General features: G+C 40.6%; 1 protein-coding gene across 8 annotated transcripts in view; it reads left to right on the top strand.

Moving 5' to 3' along the window:
• SESN1 (sestrin 1) overlaps positions 1-23,768 on the top strand; it is a 45,200-nt gene extending 21,432 nt beyond the window's left edge. The window contains exons 1-10 of one of the 8 annotated variants that reach the window (XM_083497683.1): positions 7,057-7,614; positions 11,889-11,954; positions 12,986-13,186; positions 15,475-15,657; positions 16,671-16,910; positions 18,515-18,662; positions 20,725-20,837; positions 21,060-21,250; positions 21,905-22,049; positions 22,716-23,768. In XM_083497683.1, coding sequence (XP_083353809.1) covers positions 7,540-7,614; positions 11,889-11,954; positions 12,986-13,186; positions 15,475-15,657; positions 16,671-16,910; positions 18,515-18,662; positions 20,725-20,837; positions 21,060-21,250; positions 21,905-22,049; positions 22,716-22,802 — 1,449 coding nt within the window. In that variant the 5' untranslated portion in view covers positions 7,057-7,539 and the 3' untranslated portion in view covers positions 22,803-23,768. Of the gene's footprint in view, positions 1-7,056; positions 7,615-7,672; positions 7,785-11,888; positions 11,955-12,985; positions 13,187-15,474; positions 15,658-16,670; positions 16,911-18,514; positions 18,663-20,724; positions 20,838-21,059; positions 21,251-21,904; positions 22,050-22,715 lie in introns of those variants that run through there. The other 7 variants (XM_083497684.1, XM_083497686.1, XM_083497680.1 and 4 more) reach the window with 7 other exon arrangements.
• Positions 23,769-24,504: the final 736 nt, after the last annotated feature.

Genomic DNA, 24,504 nt, shown 5'->3' with positions numbered 1-24,504 from the left:
TTGGTTCTTCCCAGGGAGTCCAGAACAAGCCATTCTGTACCTCATGGACCTGAAAACTAGGCAGCCATACCTCTGTCTAATCTGGATTGAGTTTCTGTGCCAAGAAAACAAACTCTGGGCCAAAAAGTATTAAAATGCCTATTTGAACTCTCCACTCTCTGCACCCCTCATGCTGAGAGCTCCAAAGCACTTACTTTAGAAGAGTGAGTGGCAGGTAATATATTATCCATTCTTTGTTCTTGCATCTTGAATAGGAGAGAAGATCACACCTCCTATTTGCAATTCCTTTAACAATAGCCTGTGTTTGGGGGTTGTGGTGCGGGTAACAGGAAATGTCCTCCCTTCTGATCAGCAGGAGACCCACAGTCAAACCATGCATGATTTAAACTCACAAAGTGGTCATTTATGGCTGACTGTATACAGACTTAATGTCACTTCCTTTATTGAGTGCCTCCTGTGCATATTACTTTTTGTAATGCATGAAGCAGCACTTTTAGTCATTTATCCAGTCCTGATAAGCTGTCACCAAACAGCTTGTCTATGTAGGAGGCCTCCCTGAGGTCGCTCCTGCCAGGGCTCAGCCAGCAACAAGGGGTGGGGGTGTATGTGTGAAGATTTTAGCATATGTTACTCTGAGCATACTGGCTATCTTGATTGCTGGCTTTTAATTTGCTACCCACGCAGTGAACAAAATTGCACATATATATGCAGGATAGTCTCAACCGTATCTAGAGATGTGTATAGATACAACTGTCTCCAAGAATATGTTTGGGAGAGTTTGAAAGATAAAGCTTTCTCCTTTGCAAGCGAGTGAGGAAAGGTAGTTCTGGTAAATAGTTACAGGCTGGGTAAATGGCTACTGCTCATTGATCTGCATAAAAGGAATTCTCATCTGTCAGCAGCCACCAGGCAGAAAGACTAGAAAGCTAGGTAGTACACAAATAATATTCCAGGGTCATGAATGCTCTATATTTATAGACTACAAGATTGGAAAAATGTCTGATACGTGTCTGGCAATACACTTTATATTCTTCAAGTTGAAGATCTTTAGCCCCTTATGTGACTGACTTCCTAATGCGGTTCTTGGAAACAACAAATTTCTCAAACTTTTTGTTCTCTCCTATAAGCTTTGGCTTGCTTATAAACAAATAGGAAGGATGCAGCAGGGGTGTATGGAGGTATCAAAAATAAATACTCACAAATTCTATTAAAACTGCTTCAACACTTTGTAACAATGTATGCACGTGATTGGGAGCTCAGCAATGCAACTATTGGAGACTTTTTCCTGCCAGCTATGAAACGGGTTACACTCCTGTCCCTTGAATCGTTGGCATTGCCTTTCTTGTCTAGGTACATGTGATGGGGAATGTTTCAGATATTTCTAAACAGTGAACACGAAAGTGACAGTTCAGATTATGGACTCAGCCATACAGCTGCAAATAAAACGTTTTAAATGTGTTCTAAAGTGCAATATACAAATGTGACACTAGATGGTGAAAGTGAGCTATGCCAAATTCAATGTATTTTTCAATTTTTCTTTAAGAAAAAAAGCATTTTCACAGTGGGTTTTTTTATATGTTTCTAGATGCCACCTATATATAGTTTGAAGGAGAGAAATGACTGTCAGACAGCATTATTCACTTCCAGGTAGTTAATTACTGGCTCTAATCCTCCTAAATGCAATAGTGATTTGATTTAACTGATAAATGCCCCAGGGTCATTGACATAGCTGCAAGTTGGGGGGAAATACAATTTATGTGTCCAGTGTGCACTTGAAGTGTTGTGTGAACAGATGGAAATATGCCGGTCCTTTTGTGTAGTGGAGTGTAGCATCTGTATTATTGTAGTGTTAGTTCTCAGTTTCAGCACCTTGAGTGAGGCATCCTTGAGTTTCTTATTTTAATCTAGCCTTGCAGTTAGTTCTGTAAAGTTGCTCAGGTCTTCTTCCCCAGCTTGTAAAAGTATTGTGATAATTACACTAACTAGTGCTCTGAGCCCTATAAAACTAAGAGAATGGTGTGTGTGTGTGTGTGTGTGTGTGTGTGTGTGTGTGTGATGGCCCAATTAGAAAGAATGCTATTATAAGGAAGCACTGTGCATCTCTTTTCCCCGGACTGGAAACCTGTATGGCTATCCTAGCTGTATCTGCTGGCTTTCAAGGGATGGGAGAATCAAGAGACTCTTCCCTAGGCAATCAAAGATCATTGGGGTGGGGTAGGTGTGGCTAATGAGGATAGAGAACTAAATGCACTCCCTTTATTTGCTTGTTTGGGAACAATTGCTAATTTCATTTATTTCCACAATAACCATTAGCTGTTTCCCCTCCCCCTGTAGTTCATGAGTTCTGAGAACATTATGAAAATAACATTGATTTCATTTTGGAAACAAAGAACAGTATCTCTTTTCACCACATATTGTGGGAGGAGAGGACATATTTCAGCATACCAAACTTTGCGTGCCTTCTGCATGTTGTTTTTGAATGTGCATTTACGATGGTTGGTCGGATCTATTTAAAATCTTATTTAAAAGTTAGTGGGTTTTAGCAGTTTTATTTAAGGTTTTATGCTGATAATGAATAGTATGTATTTTAAGCATGGTTTTTAGCTCTATCCTTGTAAACATGTTTTCTAGAAACTAAACTGGGTGTACTTAAAATAGTTGTCCTTTTAAATATGAGTTACTAGAGGTTATATGAGTGGCAAGTCACTTGTGACAAAGGATTCCATGCAGTCTTATTAAAAGGCAATGAGGCCGAGTTCCTGGTATCAACTGGGTTGTAGAAAATAAATATCACATTTAGCATTAAGTAATTACAATACTGCTTTCAAAACAACTGATGTTCCCAGAATATCTACAGCAGCATTAAACTGGGCTGATGTTTCTTTTTGGGGGGTGTACTTAAGTGTATCTTTGAATTTGTATGTTTAGCAGTACAATGAGATCTCAGTTAATAAGCAAGACTTTAGATGGACAAGCTGATAGATTGAACAGAATGAAACAACTTCTGTGCCAAGGTCCAACAGAAAAAGAGTCCTAAAATAAACAGGGAAGCTAAATAGATGAATAGTTCATAGTACAAAAGTTCTTCAAATTAAGGAAAACACGTTTGTTTTTATTTAACAAGTGGAGGTAGCCCTGTACATGAAAACATTTGTTGTGCCTTATATCTTATAGAGCAGGAAAGCAAATGTTCCTTTTCAGCTTATGAAATGGCAGTCAGTTTTTTACAGTACACAATCAGAGAAGTTGCTTGAGGAGGCTGGCCTTTCTGAGATGTTGAGAAGCTGAGCCTCATACCTGTTTATCTGATCTCTGATTGGGTAAAAACTGTTGCTAGGCTCACTTCTTTGTTCCTGGGCAAAATTAGAAAGGGGAGTGTGGCATGTTTCAACTGCTTTCTCCTGCTTTGCTCAGTTCTGCCTGCTTCATTTCTTCTCTTTTGTTCTTTTCCAGAGGTATGATAGATTAGAAATTTACACAACTTTACTGAGTTTCAGTAGGTTAGTCCTAATGAACATATAGAGGCAAAGAAATCTAGTATTGTTATGTTTTCAAGAAATTAAAACTTAGAATCTTAATGAAGAAAATTAGATTTATTTAATCTGAATTATAAAAAGTCACACTGGCAGCAATTGAGGAATAGTTTCTGGCCCCTGGACAATAAGAGTTGCCAGAGAAGAAAGATGAAGGCTGTTGCTGGTTTTAAACACTGCATGTTGAGTGTTTCCATGACCCAAGATACAGAAATGCCTCCATATGGCCACACTTGTGATAATGTTCATAAAGGCAATGCTATTATTTTTATTTCATTCATTTAAACTAAGCAATTCATATACTCCTTAACTACAATCATCTCTAGGTGGTTGCAGAACATAGAATATAGAAAAGGGGCAAATTGGTTAAAACTATGAAACCAGAAAGCCTGCTGGAAGAAAAAAGTATTCAATAAGTGTCAGATGTTTCACATGCAGTTACATAAAATTGGGCATACAATACTGAATGCACAGCTCCTGAGGCAAGCATCTGAGCCATGGGCGGGGGGACGGGACGGGACGGGACACAGTGACTCCCCCAAAGACCTCAGTGGTCAGGCAGAGATATAAGGGATTAAGTGGTCCTTAATATATTCTGTAGCAAAGTTGTTAAGGGTCTTGCAAATTACTATGAAACTGGTCCAGTAGCATATAGACAGACAGTGTAAACTTTTGAGCATCAGAGTTACATGCTTAGTCTAGACCCACAGCACTCTCAATGCAGTATTTTGCACTAGCTAGAGTCTCAAGACCAGGGCTAAGGGTAGCTCCACATTGCAGTAGTCAAGCCTTGAGGTTACCAGTACATGAATCACCATAGTCAGACAATCTCAATCCAAGAACATCTGTAGTTCAAGCAGCTGAATAGATGTGTCGGCATAAAAAGTTCTTTAATAACTATTTGAAAGTTAGCAAGGATGCCTGTGCAATCTCTCATGGAAGAGTATTCCATAGCATGGAAATGGTGATTCAAAGGCTGGATCTAGACACATCAAAGAAGCGTTTCAGGAAAACGCGTTGTAAACTTTGTATGCGAAACCGCGTTGGCGAAAAGGGAACTCCACAACCCCATCTGGTGTCAGTGTTATAATGCATATACAATGCATATACAATGCATATAAAACACTTTTTCTTTACTGATCTAGATGAGTTCTAAATGGTTGATAATGTTCTAGTGCTGGTTGACACTTTAACACAAATAATATCTATGGAAGTCTTGCTACTATTCAGTGCATTTGTACTGTGTCATTTACAAGACCAAACTTGAAATTGTTCAGTAAATAAGCCTTCAGAAGGGGATTCCATACTAGAATCATATAACTACAAATGAAACACTGAAATATTATGTGTTGTTGTTCTTAACTGCAAACATCACTGCTGTATTGTGGATTTATATTTTGATAGTTCGTTATTAGGAGGGAGTTGGAAGATTTTCTGCGTGGAAGTTTTCTTTGTTTATACAGGCTGTCCTAGGGTATTTGGGAAGTGGGTTCCTTTATACTTCCCTTATCTTTTTTTCTTGTTTATCTCTTACTAGTACAGTGTAAATAATGATATTTAGATGGGGAGAAGGGTTCCTGAATATGCAAGGACTTGATATTTACCTGTTTGAGTTGAAAGAAACTTATTCTAAATGAAGTTGTGGGTGTAAACCAAGTGTGGGGAACTTTTGGCCTTCCAGATGTTACTGAACAACAACTCCCATCAGCCCTGGCAAACACAGCCAATGGACAGAGATAATGGGAGTTCTAGTTCAGCAATGTCTTGAAGGTCCAACAGTACCCCATATCTGATGTAAGCAGAGAGCTGTTTTGTAATGCTTAAATGACAATACAGCTTCTCTTTTTGCCTCTTTTTGCACAATCAGATCAGGAAGCTGTAGTGGAAAATGCGGAAGAAAAACCGAGGAGGAGTAGGAGGTTTGGCTTTAGGCAGCCAACCCTTCCTGTGAGTCCTTGCAGGAGCACTCCTGCCTTCAAGGGTGGCCCAGCTGGGGCTTGATTGCCCTGAGTAGGAGCCCTAACTGCCACAGGTGGCGGCCATGGAGATATCCAGCAGCACCTGGTTGAGGCAGGTATAAATAGTGCAGGGCAATGGGGTGAGGAGGGAGAGGATGATGGGCCAAACACTGCTGAGGCTTCCCACGGTTGGATCTGCTGTTATATGTGAGTGAAGGTCTGGTGGGGGAATTGTTATTTGGAAATTGTTCCTTTGGGGTTACTTCTTGGTGGTAGAGTGTTTTGTGTTACTGTGTAAGAAGGTTTCAGGAGGTTTATTATTGAAGGTTTAAGGAGGTTTACTGTTTGAGGGGTTTTGTTTTTGTTGCTCATTAAGGAGTTTTTCCTGTTCTGTTCAAATAAAAATATATTTCCCCTCATATGTTGACTACCAAAGATCCTTTAAAGAACCTGTAGAATAAATTGGCAAAACAAAAGCCAATACTCATGGCAGGATAGATGCCTTCCCCACCTATTTCCAAGATTCTTTATCACTAAACTGTGTTAGAGTAATATGTGAAGCAGTATCCAACTCCCCTTAGCATCATTATATTTTTGTTGTTCAAGCAACAGTAGTTTGACTTCCTTTAATTACTGATTTATTTTGGTGTGTCAAATATGCATATCAACAATAAAGAAGATATAGGCAACCCCCCCTTTTTAAATCCACACGTCTTGAGACAATTTTTTGAGAGACAAGTAAAATAAAGAGCCCATTATCCTGTCACAGTTGAGAGCAATAACACTTTTTTTTTGCAAGTTCAGCAGTTTTCCTCCCTGAAGGGAGATATGTATTGTAAACACTGTGAACGAACTGTACACAAATCCCCACACGGAGTTAATGTGCTTTGTACAGAGCAAGTGAATACATGTTGAGTCAACTGAAAGCTTTGGCTTCTGCAACTTTATTTTTCTGTTTCCTTTCAGTTCTTGAAAAATAGTGCAAATTGACACGCGCTCACTCAGTCACAAGGACTGACAGAACATCTTTTTAACCTTAGTGAGGAGCTTTGGAGCCTCTGTTTGTAGGAATTTGAACACGAAGATGATGGAAGTTTGTGGAAATAAGCAGACCAGTTGTTCCCCAGCAACAACTAGCATGTTGCATCATTTTCTGGCGTGACACAATTAGCAAGGAAAGCTGTGTCTGGAACGTGGGCAAAGGACTGGGAACTTTGAAATCAGGGCAGATCGGAGAGGGAGAGGACAATGCTGATGCCCAGCAAATCGCCTGAAGAAGCTAGCATAGCCTAAAGTGAACTGCATCTGTTGAACAGAGCCCTTTTCGTTTTGCAAGCCTTTCCTCAACTGGGAAGGGTCCAGTTTTTAAGAAGACTTGGTTCCCCTTCCCTGTGGTGGTGGTGGTGGTGGTGGTGGTGGTGGTTGCTATTGCCCTCCACCCAGCAGTATCCCTAAGCGCCTATTCCGTGGCAGGGAGGCATGCCAGCCAGAGCCAGGCTTCGTAAGCGCTGCCAAGAGCGCTTTCTAAGATCATATGCGAACTTTATTTGGAGAGTGGGAGGGGAGAGGGCTGATAGCTGGCTCCAGGCCCTGTCGCTGCCTGCAGCTGGGATATTGTGCCTCTCCTTGTCAGCGCTAAAGAAAAACGCGGCGGCTTTATTATTATTATTTTTCTGCTTAAAGAGGGGTGTTGAGAAGGGAGGTCTTGGGAGAGCAGATGAGGGTCGGGGTAGCCGTCAGGAGCTCGCGGCCCGAGTTAGGGGGACGGGGCGTAAATCCACGTGCCGCTCTCCCCGGAGACCCTCGGCCCTTCGTTTTTCAGGCGCTTTTGCCTGCCTGCGAGTCCCTCCGCTTCCCGGTCATTGGGCAGCCGCTGAAGGGGGCGGGCTCTGCTGGGCTTGTTGTTTGTGCTGGGCCTGCCCGCCCACAGGCTGGCTTTTAAGCCTCGGCCTGCCGCCCTTGCTGAGGCGAGGAGGCGGTCGCGCGCTCTGAGCAGCAGCAGCATCGGCACCAGCAGCTCCTCCTCCCCGTGACCCGAGCTAGTAGGCATGCAGCTGGCCAGCACAGCCAACCGGACCTCGGGCTTCTGCTGCAACCACTGCGGAAGCCAGCAGTGCCGCAAGGTAAAAAAAAAAAAGGGAAAAGGGAGGGCTTGAACCAGCGGGGTGCATCGGGAGGAGGGGACTCGCTTCGGGCTTGGAGGTTCTTCAGTCTGCTTGTTGTGAAGTAGAGTCGGCTCGCGCGCCGCTTGTTCGGCTGTCAGTCAACGGGAGTGAGAGCGAGCGAGCCTGAGGTAGATTCAGCTGTTTACGGAAAGGCTCCCAGCTTCAGGTGTTCTTGCTGGCTTCGTCGGCGTCGCTTGGCATTTCGCCACCCCCACCCCCCACTTGCTTGCTCTTAGGCTGGGTTGCAGAAAAAGCATGTAGGGGAAGAATAGCACCTTTTGGGGGGTGGGGGGCAGATGCTGGAAGCGTTGCAGCGTTGTGAGGATCTGCGTCTGAATCCCCTGCTTTGCCGTATTGGCGTGTTCTTGAAGCCTCATTTGGTCCTCCTGCGAAGAACCTAACAAAGGATGACTAGCTTGTAAAAGATCCTCTTCTGCGCTTTCAACAGACCTGGGAAAGCAATTCTACATAGGGTCAAGGGCAATTATTTAAGTGTCATTGTTGTCTTTAAAAGTTGTTGGGTGTGCTTCGAAACTGGGTATTGCAGCACGTTTTAGTGCTTAAATGTCGGTATTGTTTTGTTTGTATTGTTTATTCATGGGTGGCAATATTTCTCCCTTGAAAGCCTCCTGCAGCTTTATTTTGGAAGGGCTCAGGTGTTTGGAGGACAAAACTGATTTTTGCTACGTGCATGTTCTAGAGTAGCACACAAAAGATTGTGATAATAGCTATGGGGTAGCCAACGTGGTGCTCCCCAGTTGATTCTGGATTAAAACTTTCATTATCCCTGATCAATGGTCACGATGCTTGAGACTGATAGAAGCTGAAGTCCAATAACAAGGTGGAGGGCACAGCACTGTCTACCCCTGCACTTACTTTTCAAGTCCCAAACACAAACTTAATCAACAAATGAAAAACCACTGTAATAGTCTGCAGTCTTTTCAAAACCACCTTCTAGTATAAAGTGTACTGCTCAAGTTCCCTTCTGTGGTTAGAATTTTTGGAGAATGTGGGGAAAACTTAGTAAAAGTGTTGATGGGGAAATTAAATGTGGAACTTCACTTCGAACCACAATATCAGTTTATGAATAACAGTAACTAATGCTAGAATTTTCCAGTCTCCTGCATTCTTACATATCAGAAATATAACTTTGGAGACATCACAATGATCTTAGTAGTACTTCTCTTAACTAAAAGTAATTATTTATGCATGCATGACTGTAGTTAAGAACGTAAAAACATTATGAAAACGGGAGTTGAAATATTAGCAGTAAATTACAGTACAATTTTGACAGCATATTGATAAGCAATTAAACCTACTTGATTTATGTCTGAACTTAGTTGGAATGTTTAACATTTATATACAGGCACTACAATATTTTCTCAGTTTCTAAAAAGTCCTCTGAAGGCATCAAGTGCCAAAATTGTAAATAACTGGCAAATAATTTAAACATCTGAAAGTGATGTAAGTTGTCAGTCATGAATCATAATGTTATTCAGAGACTAGGCTACAGTGGGAACAGTGTGTGTGGATAACATCTCTGACTAAGCAAAGAGAAGCTCGTTGACTGTCTACCTTACTTCCCTGTAAGTAGTGAGAGGCATGCCATTTTTATGCACAAGAGGGACAAAAAAATAGTATGCCTGAGTCTAGATAGCTCTCTTGGAGACAGTACCATTATTGTCTCAAGCTGAAATGAAAACATGAATTTTCAGTGTGTATCAGTTTGTGTAAAGATGTCAAATACTTTAATGCAATGACTGCAATGCAATGCCTCTCATTGCATGAAAGTATACAGTGGTACCTCGCAAGACGAATGCCTCGCAAGATGAAAAACGCGCAAGACGAAAGAGTTTTCCGTTTTTTGAGTCGTTCCGCAAGACGAATTTCCCTATGGGCTTGCTTCGCAAGACGAAACGTCTTGCGAGTTCATTTCCTTTTTCTTAAAGCCGCTAAGCCGTTAATAGCCGCTAAGCCGCTAATAGCCGTGCTTCGCAAGACGAAAAAACCGCAAGACGAAGAGACTCGCGGAACGGATTAATTTCGTCTTGCGAGGCACCACTGTAGCTGGTAGCTGACATTAACGGTGTCATGATCAGTGAGTTATTGTTTTCAAGTGACATTTGAGCAAGGCATGGAAGTTTTAACTTGCTCTCACGTAATTAAAGAGGTACAATACTGTGGTTTTATAAAACACACGTTATTTCTGTACTGAAAAGTGAGAACAAGAGAATTCGAAATATCTACCCATGGTTGGAACCATGGGCGGCTCCAACACCAAACTAGTTCAGTTTCAGTTTAACATAAGATGAGCCTGCTAGATCAGGCACATCTAGTTCAGCATCATGTTCTCACGGCAGCCAACCAGATGCCTGTGGGAGGCAGGACCTTGGGACCAAAGTGCATGTGCCTCCTGTGGTTTCCAGCAACTGGTATTCAGAAACATACTGCATCTGACCATGTGGGCAGAGTGTAGCCATCATGGCTAGTAGTCATTGACAGCTCTTTCCTGAAGGAATTGTTTAATCCTCTTCTAAAGCTATTGAAGTTGATGGCCATTGCTTCCTCCTGTGGGAGCAAATTCCATAGTTTATGCATTGCGTGAAGAAGTACTTTCTTTTATCTATACTGAATACTGAAGCATTCAGCTTCACTGGATGTCCACAACTTCTAGCATTATGAGAAATTGCTAAAGCAGTTAACATAGTGTTGGCTCCTTTGGGAAGAAGGATGGAGTAAACATGTTTTTTTGTGTATGTGTCTGGAAGAACTTCGTGACAGTAAGAGCTGTTTGATTGAGAGTGGAATGGATTCCCTCAGAAGGTTGTGGACTCTCCTTCCTTGGAGGTTTTTGAGCAGAGGTTGGATGGCCAACTGTCAGGGATTTTTAAGCAATGATTCCTGAATTGCAGGGGGTTACACTAGATGCCCCTTGGGAGTGCCTTCCAATGCTACGCTTCTCTGATTCTAAGCCAGTAAGCAATATAATAATCAAATATAGTGTAAAGGAATCTCAGAAATACAAAAGAAATCAAATCTACATACCAAATAGAACTTAACTGTGTCTCAAAAAACTATGCAGTCTAAAAATACAATACAAAATATTAAGTCAGGTACAAATATTTTTAAACATTACCCTGAGCTGTAAAAAATGATGCCCAACTGCTCATCAGACCAACTGCTACAAACAGCAAAAACAGCAAAAAGAAAATGGGGGGAGGGCAGGAGAACAAAAGAAAATACAAGATGAGGGGAGTTTAATCATCATCATCATCAATTTGGATGCAGCTGGTTTCAGTCTTCCCCTTCTGATGTTAGCCCAAGGATAGTGCCTCTCCCTGTTCCCAAACTGCTCAGCATCTCCCAGAAGCAGGGGTTGAGCAGCACTCTTTGAATAAGTCTGTGGGCCTGGTGTTTCAGATAGGCCACAGCAGGTTTCAGTCCCCCCCCCCCTTTTGACTATGTAGTCGCACCACACAACAATTGGCCCTGATATAGGTATGCAGATGGCTTTTTCTAATCACATTAAAGGTATATATAAAGGTATATGGCAAGTCCACTCACTAATTTTGTAATGCATCCTGTGGCCCTTGCCAAAGGTTCTTGCCAAATATTTTCCCACTGTCTGCTGACTTGTAGGATTCTAGTTGTGCACTGGAGTCTGTTGATTCTTTTAGTGAAAGTATTGTGGTAGATGTGTGTCAGATTGGCATGAAATTTCAGTCTGAGAAATCATTGCTTGTTCTTTGTCATTTTTAAACAGTGAACTTAAAAACACAGTTGCATATACTTTTGTGGTTGATGCATGTAACTCCCACACTCATGCAAAAACCTTTGATAAGATTACAGCTGTGTTGCTTCCTGAAAGATACTGACAGACTTCATATTCTGGTTTGCGGATGTGCAGAGAGGTACTTCAAAAGCCTTTAGTATCACTGACATTAGTCAACTGGCAGCTGTGAGCTGAACTCCTTGTTCTGGACACTTTGCCAAGTGCTTTATGCAAAACTAGGTTTGCAGTGAACCAGGTCTCATTGTTTTTAATGGCATCAGTATGGTATACTGTAAACAAGTGTGGCTTGTTATGAAGCACAGATAGAAAATTTCCACAGACAGCACTTCTGCAACAAGGACAGTTCTGTTGGTTTCAGTGTTGAATTCTTTCTTTCCCCTGAAACCACAGCTGAAATGTTTATAGCTAAAAGTTCAGATAGTCCAATTTTCTTTTCTAGGAACTTGGAATTAGGATCCCTAGACCACTGGGACAAGGACCAAGCAGATTCATCCCAGAGATGGAGGTGCGTGGTGATTTACGTTTTGCAAGTACACAGAGAACTTGTTACATTTTTTGGTGGTGGTGAATCTAGTATTGGCTGAGGAACAGCTGCAAAGTATTATTCACATGTCCACAGTAAATCATCAGGAGTTTGGCAAGAATTCTGCTGAATTAGAAAACAGTAATGTCCATGTGGAATTTTGATATTTAATGGCACACTCATACTAGCTTGTCTTAATAAACCCAGTGTTGTTTGGATACTAGGTAAGGATTAGCTTGCCCTTTAATTGTAGTGGACATGTATGTTTGTTTAAATCTAATTAACCAGCATGTTTTTAGTGCATAGTGTGAGTGTATGAGAGAAGGTGAACAATGTTCCTGGGCTACTTCACACGCTGGCTGATATAAAACTTGGGTGGTAAAAAGAGGCTTTATCAATGTGGCTTTGGTTAACATTACGCCAAGCTTAGTAGTCATAAACATGTTTCCCACAACAGCTAACTATTTAAATAACTCAGCATTTTGGGGTACTACTGTTGCCTCTTTATAGGCTAGCATACTGCCCTTCAATAAATATATGTTCCCTGTCCACTTATCTCTGTTAAAAATTGATATAAAGCTTGAGGTTACAGGGAACCAGGCAGAGGGCTTTCTCAGTAGTGGTGCCCACCCTGTGAAACACCCTCCCATCAGATGTCAAGGAAATAAACAGCTATCAGACATCTGAAGGCAGCCCCATATCAGGAAATTTTTAATGTCGAATGATTTACAATTTTTTATATATGGTGTAAGCTGCCCAGAGTGGCTTAGGAACGCCAGCCAGATGGGTGGGGTATAAATAATAAACATATTATTACACGTTATTGATCCAGCACACAATTTGCTATACTTGGGGATTCACTAAAGTCCTTTAGTTATGAGAAGCATCTCGTTTGGTATATTAAGATTTAACAACTAATTTGGAGCTAGTAAATATTAACAAATATTCATATTGGCTGCTATGTCTGTATTTCTTACAATGTTTTGCCACTATTCTTTTTCTAATTCAAACAGATTATCCAAGTGAGCGCTGAAGATACCCACATGCATGCTTTGTTTGCAGAGTCTTTCACAACTTTAGGGCATTTGGACAACATTGCCCTGGTGATGGTTTTCCACCCACAGTACCTGGAGAGCTTTTTAAAAACTCAGCATTATCTGTTGCAGATGGATGGCCCACTGCCTCTTCACTATCGACACTACATTGGTATCATGGTAGGTTAAGCTATGAAACAGAAAGCAATGGCAGTATTTTGTACATCTTTTAAAGTTTCTATATCAGATATGGCTGTACTTAAGAGAAACTTAGTATCTTTGCAATCTCTTTGGCACTAAACTAAAAAACATGTATGCTCACCCATGCATTTTATTCTTGTGTGTATTTTAATAATTTAATTTTTGTTTCTTTAAAATGCTTAAGTGACTGTACAGTCAGAAAATTCTAAATTGAATGAAGGGTGTGTATAAAATATAAATGAAGTTTGTTAATTTTGTGGGAATTCTGTGTTCATACTGTGGCTAACCTGTAGCCCTTTGGTAATATTGAGCTCCAATTCCCATCAGCTCCAGCCAGCATGACCAATGGATGGTAATGATGTGGTTTCAAGTCGAACAACATCAGGGGCCCACCGATTAGGCATCTCTTGTGCATGTTTGTTGTGTATATTAGTCAGAAAGTATTGGAACAAATGTGTTTAATTTTTGCAATCTGGAACACTTATTTCTAATATTTCTACTTATTTCTACTTTATAATTTTTCAGTGGCTAGAATGGCTAGAATAGCAGAGGAATTATTTAAGGTATTCTAGCTGGTAGTGGTCTGCGGAACAGGGTAGCTGCACTCACCTGACCTCCTGTTACCCATTCCACTGCTGCTTACTGAGAGCTAGAGGTGGGAGTAACAAAGGCATGGTGCAAACACATGGATTGGCTCTACAAGTGCATTTGTACCTTCCTGCTGCCTCTCCCCTCCACCTCCTGGTGACCACCAGCAGCAAGGGTGACAGGAAGGTGAGGTGAGTGGCCTCATCCTGTCAGCTTCTACTTATTCTGGCAGTTCTGTTTGCCCTGAACAAATCTGATTGCAGCAGTGGGGAAAAGGTTTCACTAATCTAAATCTCCTCTCCAAGCTGCTATTAGTTCTTCCTAGAAAGTACCGTATTTTTCGCCCTATAGGACACACTTTTCCCCCTCCAAAAATGAAGGGGAAATGTGTGTGTGCGTCCTATGGGGCGAATGCAGGCTTTCGCTGGAGCCTGGAGAGCGAGAGGGGTCGGTGTGCACTGACCCCTCTCGCTCTCCAGGCTTCAGGAAGCTATCCGCTAGCCTTGGGAGCCCGGTGGGAGTTCCCACCGGGCTCCCAAGGCTTGCGGACAGCAGCCTGAAACCCGGGGAGCGCACCCCGGGCTTCGGGCAGCTCTCCACAAGCCGCCTTTGTCCCCCCCAAAAAACTAGGTGCACCCTATGGGCCGGTGCGCCCTATAGGACGAAAAATTATTTATAGGTTCCCCCCCCCCCAAAGAAAACAAATGACTGAAATGCGCATAATTCAGGGCAAACAATAGGGAGGTGTTTTTTTTGGGGGGGTAGATTTAGATTAGTGAAATAATGTAGAAGAAAAGGTTTAAACAACTTCTTTCCGAGCACTTTTGCTGCAATCAAATTTTGCCTCATGACTGCTTTTAAGCAAAATCTAAAATGGCAAGAGACCCAGTCACACATCTTTTAATACTCTGTAGTTGGCTCATTTGTGACCAAATAATTTAAGACTGTCTGTTGAGGTTCTAGTATTATTGCTGCAGCTTTCCAGGAAATCTGTCGAACAAAGAGAATGACAGTTGTGGGAGGAAACATCTAATGATGGCTGTTGTTAAAACAGTGTTCAAGCTGTTTTCTCTAGCCTTCATGTATGAAAGGGATTGGAGGAACTAGACTAAAATAGCAGAAACAAAGTATCTCTGATATATTTAAGTTGAAATTATGGGCTGCAATCTTATATAATTTTACCTGGAACAAAGTGGCCCTTTTGTGCAAGGACGTCTTGTGTAAAAGAATTTGCCCTTCCTCTTATACCCCCTCCCCCCGCATGCCCCCTAAATGTGTTCTGGGGGCGTCCTCCAATCCTCTGGAGCAAATTGGGAGGGGGTTGCAAGGAGATAAGGGAGGAGGAGTTCTGTTGCTTGAGTATTTGTGTGGAAAGAACAATTTCATTGGATGCAACCAGTCAGTGGGACTTGATTCTGAGTACACTAGCTTATAAAGTGAATACATTTGTATATGGTAAAGAAATAAAAGTTGCTGTTGTACTGCTTTTGCCATATACAAAGCACATACAGAAATAAACCACTATGAAAAACAAAATACATAAACATTACTACACAGGCAGGTTTTTGTTGTTTCCCATTCTTGAGCATAGCTATACTCTGTAATTATCCATATTGATAGGCAAGGAACTTCCCTGCAGGGAATCTCTGAGTTTGATAGTTCTTGTGCTTGTTCTCCAGGCTGCAGCTAGGCACCAGTGCTCCTACTTGGTTAACGTCCATGTCAATTGCTTTCTTCATGTTGGGGGAGACCCTAAGTGGTTGAATGGTCTAGAGAATGCACCTCAAAAACTGCAGAATTTGGGTGAATTGAATAAAATCTTGGCGCACAGACCATGGCTCATTACCAAAGAACATATTGAAGTGAGTATTTTACTTATTTATTTATTTACATATAAATACTATATATGTAAGCTCCCTTAATATTTTTATTTATTTTTTGATTTAGAGCTTTTCAAGCATCTAGTATTTTAATCCATACCTTTTTAAATATTTGCTACCACGTGCTGTGTCATAAGATGCTAAAACATTCAAATCATCTTAATAGAAACACAAGTGCTAAGTGTCTGTACTGAACAACATTCTTACTTGGAAATTCTATTTACTACTGGGATACCAGCTGGTTTTTTTGGGGGGGGGGGCAAGGCATAGTACTAGGTACTTGCCAAGTCTTGATATATAGCTCTCAGATGGATGGGCACCATCCTTAAACTATGATTCATGTTGTTCGCATAGAGCACCTGATGCTGAAGGATCGTTTAGCGACATGGTAGGTCCAAGTGCTCTTTTTCCTTTCCTTTCCTTTCCTTTCCTTTCCTTTCCTTTCCTTTCCTTTCCTTTCCTTTCCTTTCCTTTCCCTTTTCCCTTTCCTTTCCTTTTCTTTCTTTTTCTCCTTTTTGAACCCTGAGATTAACTATCTAATGTTGATTTCCATTTGTCAAAACAAAACTGAATTATTATTTTTAACTAGCTCTCATTATACTAGACAGTATCATTTTAGTGTATCAGTGACTAATTTGTCCCTGAACCACCTGACCTTAGATACTTTAAAAAGTAATTAGAAATTAGTGTTTAGAATTATTTGGTCTCCCTTTGCTTAGCTAGCGTACATTTTTGTTTCAAAATTATCTAAACTACCTTCAACTTTGATAATAGAGCAATATCATGTATAAAGTTGCAGCGCTATAAAGTATTCACCTAGTTGAAAATCTTGCTCATGGGTATTCAGTCCCTGCATTTAGTAGGATCTTTCTGATAGAAAAGCATGAGTGTGTGTCATGCTGGAAATATCTGTGGCCTTACTGTATAATCAGATTTGTGAGGTAGCTACAAGCAAAGTTTCTAAGAGAACTGGTAAATCTTTTTTCCTCCTGAAGCAACTTCTGAAGACTGAAGAACATAGCTGGTCCCTGGCAGAACTGATCCATGCTGTAGTTCTCCTTACACATTATCATTCGCTTGCGTCCTTCACGTTTGGCTGTGGAATCAACCCAGAAATTCACTGTGACGGTGGTCACACGTTCAGGCCACCTTCTGTCAGTGGCTACTGCATTTGTGATATTGCAAATGGAAATCATGGTGTGTATGAGACGCAGGGCCCAGCTGCAAATATTGCTGTAAGTATTTCACCTATATTAAGTAAGTTACATACATGAACATTTTTTCCAGCATTTCCACTGGTAGTGAAGTATATGTACATGAAAGTATATGAAAAATCCCAGTAGCACTTCTTTATTCATTGGGGGTGGGGGCACAAATCAGTGACTTTTCAAAGCAGCAAATGTATTTGTACTTGTATGAATGTAGAAACTGTTTGTATTTTCTGAAGCAAATGCATCAGGGAAGCCCAGTTAGACCAAGGTCCCTAAATGTGGATAACGTACAGCAGGCATAGGCAAACTTGGCCCTCCAGATGTTTTGGGACTAAGACTCCCATCATCCCTAGCTAACAGGACCAGTGGTCAGGGATGATGGAGGTTGTAGTCCCAAAACATCTGGAGGGACGAGTTTGCCTATGCCTGACGTACACACTTGATATGGAAAATACAAGTGTCAATTCAAGAAATTTATTTGCCGTGAGAGGTGTGGAGCTGATCAAAATTGAACTGAAATTGTTCAAGTCCTCACTAATTTAATATGATGGTTTAGTTCAGGGGTCGGCAACCTAAGGCCCATGGGCCACAGGCAGCCGACAGGGGTCATTTAACCAGCCCACGAGCTGCCTGCTCAGCGAGTCCCCATGTGCTGTGCTAAACCAGCACAGTGTGGGGACTTGCTTCCGCAGTACCGAAAATTGTGGGCATGATCTGGCCCACGGAGGGATCTCCACTGGAGTGAACTGGCCCAAGGCAAAGTAAACCTTGCCAACCCCTGGTTTAGCTGGTCTAGTGACTTTTGCCATTGTCAAAAACAATGTGTCACTGAGAATTATTAAAAGGTTCCTAAGGTGAGAAACAGGCTTACCATGAAGCAGATTCCAACTCCCAAGAATGCACAAACACTTTGTATGTATGTGTATTATTATTATTATTATTTATTATTGACAACAACACAATAATGTGAAAAGCAGTCCTAATGAATTTCAGTTATAAAAAACACATCACATTTCACAAGTGAGATGTTTAATCAGTAATGTTGCTATCTTTTGCGGGTGGGGGGGGGAGAAGTACTAGCAGGAATAGAGCATTTGTTTTAATTATTCCTAACATCTTTTACATCAAACTACAGCCTGAGAACAAGGTGATAGACAGAAATTGGATGTTATGTCACTTATGTTGGATGTTATATCAACTAAATTTTCTTGTAGGTATGTGATGCCAATTTTAAATGTAGCTGTTGTGTTTTTTGTTAATAGCATTTTAAGAATGTGCAACCTTTTTTTGAAATAGCCATTTTTTAAGAGCTTTAGATCTTTGGACAGCATTTTGCACAAGCTGCAGCTTTTGGACAAACCTTAATAGGATGTACTTCAGCTACTAATGCATCAAACACTGTAGCCAGGTATCCCTGTCCAGAAACAGCTATAACTGTTAATTCTGCATTACATCATTGCATAATAAAGGCAAATAGAATATCCACAAAACTGAGGGCACCATTGAATTTAAGGTAGTAAGCAGGGAGGCATAGAACTGGAACATAGTATAATGCTTATACTTACCTGTGACTGTATACTCTCAGTACAATATCCCAATGCATTAGAATATTGGTGTTTTTTTTTAAGACCACTGAGCCTTTCTGTGAAGTAGAAGCACTTATGGAAAAACTGAAGCAACTACAGGAATGCAGAGATGATGTTAAAGCCAGTCAAGAAGAAAAGGCCACTCGTTTTGAGAAGGAAAAGAGAGAAAGCATGTTGGTGTGTTGCTCAGGTGGGAACATAGTTAAAGTCATCATATCTTTAAAAACCATCTTGGCTTGTGGCGCATGTCTTAGTGTTGCCTATCAAGTTAGATAGTAAAATGCTTTTGTCAATTCCAGATCACAGCAAGTTTCCACTGTCATGAACAGATAATGAAACACATTAAAAACACCGATCTCCTTTATAACTCAAAATCTTAATTACAAGTTAATCAGTTCATCTGGGTAGTTGCCCAAGACACAAACCTACGCATGTAGGGAGGTATGTTGCCAAGGGATGTGTGTGTTGTCATGCCCCACCCAGTGTGTCTACTGCTTAATTAAGGTGACCCTTTCCCACTGGCTGTCAGCTAACACTAGCAGCAGAAGAGAGCCCTGGCCTTCCCTACTTGGAAGAGCCACCTAGAGTCGTTTATTTCATTCGTTAGGCACCTACAAAAAAAAGTCCAGGTATATTAAAATGAAAATACAAACCCAGCAGCAAGCAGATCTGCAGTCTGCTTGCACCTAGCACTGTTGAGGTGCACTTTATTTTGGGGCATAATGGGGTGTGGGAGTATGGACTTTGTTTCCATCAACACTGTTGATTGTACCAAGACTACAGCTAATCTTATGTACCTGACCACGCTTGTTACTTCTATGAGTCTGGAGTTTATGGCCTCCCAATGGGGAGTGAGTCTGTATCTGGCTGTATCTGGAGTGTTGCCATACCAACACAGAGAAAGCATTAAATATTTGGAACTGTTTACCATTAACATGTATACATGATTAGGTGGAAATACGCAGGCAAAATAGTACAGTGGTGCCCCGCAAGATGAATGCCTCGCAAGACGAAAAACTCGCTAGACGAAAGGGTTTTGCGGTTTTTGAGCTGCTTCGCAAGACAAATTTCCCTAAGGGCTTGCTTTGCAAGACGAAAACGTCTTGCGTTTTTTGCAAGTTTGTTTCCTTTTTCTTAACACCGTTAATACAGTTGCGACTTGACTTCGAGGAGCAACTCATAGAACGCGGTGTGGTAGCCTTTTTTGAGGTTTTTGGTGATTTTTGAAGCTTTCCCAAAACTTTTCCGACACCGTGCTTCTCAAGACGAAAAATTTGCTAGATGAAAAAACTCGCGGAACGAATTAATTTCGTCTTGCGAGGCACCACTGTACTTGAAACTAAAGATGTCCTCCTTTTGCTATACTTTGGTTTTACTCCAATCTTAAATTCTGTTTATATCCTCCTTTCCACTGCCATAAAAACCTAGAAGCAGGATGTTGCTAGTTGTTGACATGGTTTTCTGTAGCATTCATTTTTTATTCTATCTTAGAACGTTTAGTATTGTTGTGTCAGTGCAGTGTCATGTCAAGAGCACATGGATGCAAGGACATATCCAGTGAAAAACTAGTGTAGTGGTGGGCTGCATGTGATCCCAAAGTTTGGCTGAAATCCTAAAAATGCTGCCATTCAACTTAAAGCAACAATGTGTTTCAAACCCATCTGACCATACTAATGAGCTTGAAATGTACAGAATGAAATGCTAAGACCAGAAACAAGAAGACTTGTTACTAATTCCTGGCCCTGTATTTTTTTCTGTTCATCAAGTCAGATGTAGAGAAATTATATGCTCACGACTTGCATTAATATGTGGATGTTATTTATTTTATTTATATACTGCCCTTCATGGTTCGCAGCATAAAAATACAAAATAAATGAATAAACACAAAGTACAGAGTTATGGCCTTGAATTTCACATAGCTGAGGGATAGGGAACTGGTGGTCCTCTATATGATATTGACTACAAGTTCCATCAACCCTGACCATCAGTCACACTGGCTGGGGCTGATGGGACTGTAGTCTGAACAACATCTGGAGGGCTACATATTCTCTACTTCTCTACTTCTGTAATATAGATTCAATGTTGCATTTAAAAAAAGGTTTTGTCTAATAAACTATCATTTTTAATTGATTTATGCGTATTTGGTCTAGAAAAGGATTTTCAAACTAAAGGAATACAATTTTTAAATTGTAGCCATTTGCGTCAGGGCTTTCGGTGTTAAGTTTTGCAATGTTTTGTTACATTTTTAACAGAAGATGAAGAATCTGTGCCAACAAGAGATGTGTCTCGCCACTTTGAGGATACTAGCTATGGCTATAAAGATTTCTCCAGACATGGAATGCAAGTACCTACGTTCCATGTTCAGGTAAGACTTAGGTTGCAAGTAGCAAAACTTGGAAGAGTGCGCTGCATAATTAGTATTTATACACTAAGTTCATTGTAGGGCTTTGCTATTATCCTAAGAAAATAAGATAGTGTTTCCTTAAGCCATTTCAAATCCATTTGCAAGCTTAGCTTAAAACTGTGTGTGTAATACAATGGCACCTTTCTTGGGAACTTGCACTCACGTACCGAATTTGTTTTTAAGGACTATTCATGGGAAGACCATGGCTATTCATTGGTAAATCGTCTCTATCCAGATGTGGGGCAGTTGATAGATGAGAAGTTTCAGATTGCATACAACCTGACTTACAACACAATGGCCATGCATAAAGATGTGGATACCTCAATGCTCAGGCGGGCAATCTGGAATTATATCCATTGTATGTTTGGAATAAGGTTGGTCCTGTTATGTGTATATGGGCAGCTTTATGGTAACTTGTTTGTTATGCTAGACATTGTTGACATTCTGAGTTTAGTATACATAACCTGTAAGGAATACTTTGCAAAACTTACATTAAAAGTTATGTTGTCCCAAGCAGCAGTCATGGATACATTAATTGGATAAGCTGATAAGGAGTTCCAGGTCAGAGCAAATAGCCTAGTGGCTTGGAATGTAATTTGCCTTAATTTGAAATAAAATAAAATAAAATGCTAGTATGGAATAGGGTTTTATACTACTCTCAGGTTCATGGCCTGAAGAAATCACCAAGGAACTGGAATTATTTGTGGGTAGGGGCATGGGAAGCAGTGATCTGCAGGATAGAGAAAGGCAGAAGAGACCTGTAGGACTGTAAGCACCATGTGATAGTGCTGCTTCACACAAAGGAAGTAATCTTCCAGAGCTGTGGGAAGCAGAGAAAAGCACTGGAGAAGGGAAGTTGTTCAACTGGAGAGAAGAGGAGAAAGTATTCAGAAGGCTACTGTCATGGGGCTGTGGTTGGAGATCCACAGAAACACCTATTCCTGTCAGGTAGCTACTATGATGATTGTACTGTAATGACAAAAATATTTGTTTTTGGAGAGATAAGTTTTTCCCTTAATTCCAAACAGATATGATGACTATGACTATGGTGAAATTAACCAGCTACTGGACCGCAGTTTTAAAATTTACATCAAAACTGTGGTGTGTGCTCCTGAGAAGACCACAAACAGAATGTATGATAGCTTTTGGAGACAGTTCAAACACTCTGAGAAGGTATGTTCTTCAAACATATATTTTGACTTTGCTATATTGAGCAATAATGTTGCTTGACAGTTAGATAATGAGGCCAATACATTTTGTTTGCAACTCCCATGATTCTACGTAGATTTAATCTCCCATTTATTACAAACTTGTATACTTTTTTCAAATAAGCAGTGTTTGTATTTTTACATTCATAGTATGAGAGAATAAGGATTATAATGATGTTGGTTCACATCACTGTAGCAAGCTTGACCAAAGATCTCATTAAGGGTAGGCCTCTGCCTACAGCACCTACATAGTATGTTCTTAGATCCCAGGGAAGGCTCTACACAGTGCCTTCATTTTACATTGGCCAACCTTATCACACAGTGAGGATGTATTGGGCACTATTTCCCACTTGCCTGTCTTCTGTACACAGGATTCTAGTGGTTTAATATTTTTTTCTGTTGATTCATTTTAATACTTTCAAACAGTGACCATGGCTGTCAGATGGAGAAACATGCACTCTTTACAGATCCAGGGCCAGTAGCCACCATGCCACTGCTACTGGGTTCACAGCCTAATGAGTTGACCAGTGAAACGTTTAATCACAGAAATCCTGCATGCTTGACAACAATACTCTGGACAGGAGACATACTTGAAACTCAGCTATGCTTCTTCTTCTCTTCTTCTTTAAAGGTTCATGTCAATTTGCTTCTCATAGAAGCGCGGATGCAGGCTGAACTGCTGTATGCTCTGAGAGCCATTACTCGCTACATGACCTGAAATGTTTGGCTGGCTGGCTAACTGGGTTGGAAGGTGCAGCAGGTGCTGCCTACTAGGAGATGCTACCGAGCTTCGGAACCAGTGGTGGCTAAAAGCCATGAGATCGATTGTGCCATAACTTTCTTTTAGTTTCAGCTCCTTCCTTGGTGGAATATTGCTACTGGGCTTGGTGGACAAAATTGTTCAGAGAGGCTCCTTGATCACTACAGCCTGCTCTTGATAGCACAGGAAACCATGATTTGTGGCAGCCAAGTAGTTAATTACGTAAATCTTGTATTTGTTGCAAGTAGATAACAAAATCTGGGGACACGAGGAGAATTTAAAAAGACTTCTGCTTTTGATAGAAGAATAATTGATATTTTTTAAAGGAAACGTCTTGATGCTGCTGTACTTGCTAGTGAAATGAAGAGACTAGCAATTCCAATTAAGCTACAAATGAAATCTGAGCCTTATATGGTTATTAGAGAAAGTCCTTGCTAATGATTTGAAACTGAACTGTATTCACACTAACAGTTTTGATTGTAACAGGAGTGTCTAGCTTTCTTTTAAAAAAAATGTTACTGGCCTAGACTTGTTCACAGTGGCTGTGTGGCTAAATCAACAGTGTGAAAAGGAGTAAGAATTTTCAAAGCTGCTTAAGACTGCAACTATGTGAAATGCTAAATGCTTGGTAACAAGGACAAACATTCTCCTATTTCTTATTGTTCCTAGAAGTTATCTAAAGTGTGGGAAAGTTAATTCAGACTATCAGGCAGCCTCTCAATACATTTGCTTACCCATGCCTATGGTCCATCACTTAGCTTATGTAGTCAAGCAGGAAAATAGCATAACGATAAAACCCTTAAGTTTGTCATACAGCTGTTTCTGGAAAATATATGAATACTTTTGTATGAGCAGCATGAACTGCTATAAAATCTGTCAGTATTACTGAATTGTTTAAATAAAACAATTTTTGTTCTGTTCTTATTTCAGGCATTTTATTTGAACTAGCATTAACTAGTATAGAGTAGTGAGTGCGATATCTGGCCCTGCACTGCTGTCTATTTGTGTTTGAGGGGAAAGAACAAAAAACTAAAATGCAACCCTTGACAGTTTAACAGGAAGCATCTGCTATTTCCTCTAGTAAAAAAAATAAAATACAAGGTTTATGCTGATCCAAAAAATCATAGAACGAATGTGTGGTTCTTAAATTGGCTTAGGCTAAAACATACCTTCTACTAATTGCTGTATAAAGCAATTGAAGTCTAATAATATCAACATCCAAAGATGTTCTCAGTTCTTCAAGGATATTGTATAAAGCTGATGCTTGCCTCTTTGCAGGTTGTTTAGTTTCAGTTTTAAAACAGATGCGGCCCTTTTTTTAAAGCATCAGAGGGAAGAGTAGAATATAGTAGTTTTGCATTAAACCAAATAGGAGCTAATGATGCAAAATCTCCTATAGAGGTTATTTAGGCATGTGCCTCTTCTGTATAATGTAGTAGAGATTTTCCACCACTATTTTGTTGATGGGCAATGTCTTAGTTGAGTTAGTATGAGAACACTCCATTATCTAAAAAACAGTTGTATGAAATATAGGATTGGGGGGGCAATGTCTAATTTTAGCTACACACATGAAAAAAAACCCCTCTTAATGCTGATTTAGTGCACCTCTAAATTTCTGGAAATCACAGAAGGGGAGGCCAGAAGTTGCTATCTCCCCCCA

Source organism: Podarcis liolepis (genome assembly GCF_965112155.1).
Source record: "Podarcis liolepis genome assembly, chromosome: 3".
Lineage (NCBI taxonomy): Eukaryota > Metazoa > Chordata > Lepidosauria > Squamata > Lacertidae > Podarcis > Podarcis liolepis.
This window is presented reverse-complemented; position numbering and strand designations above follow the sequence as displayed.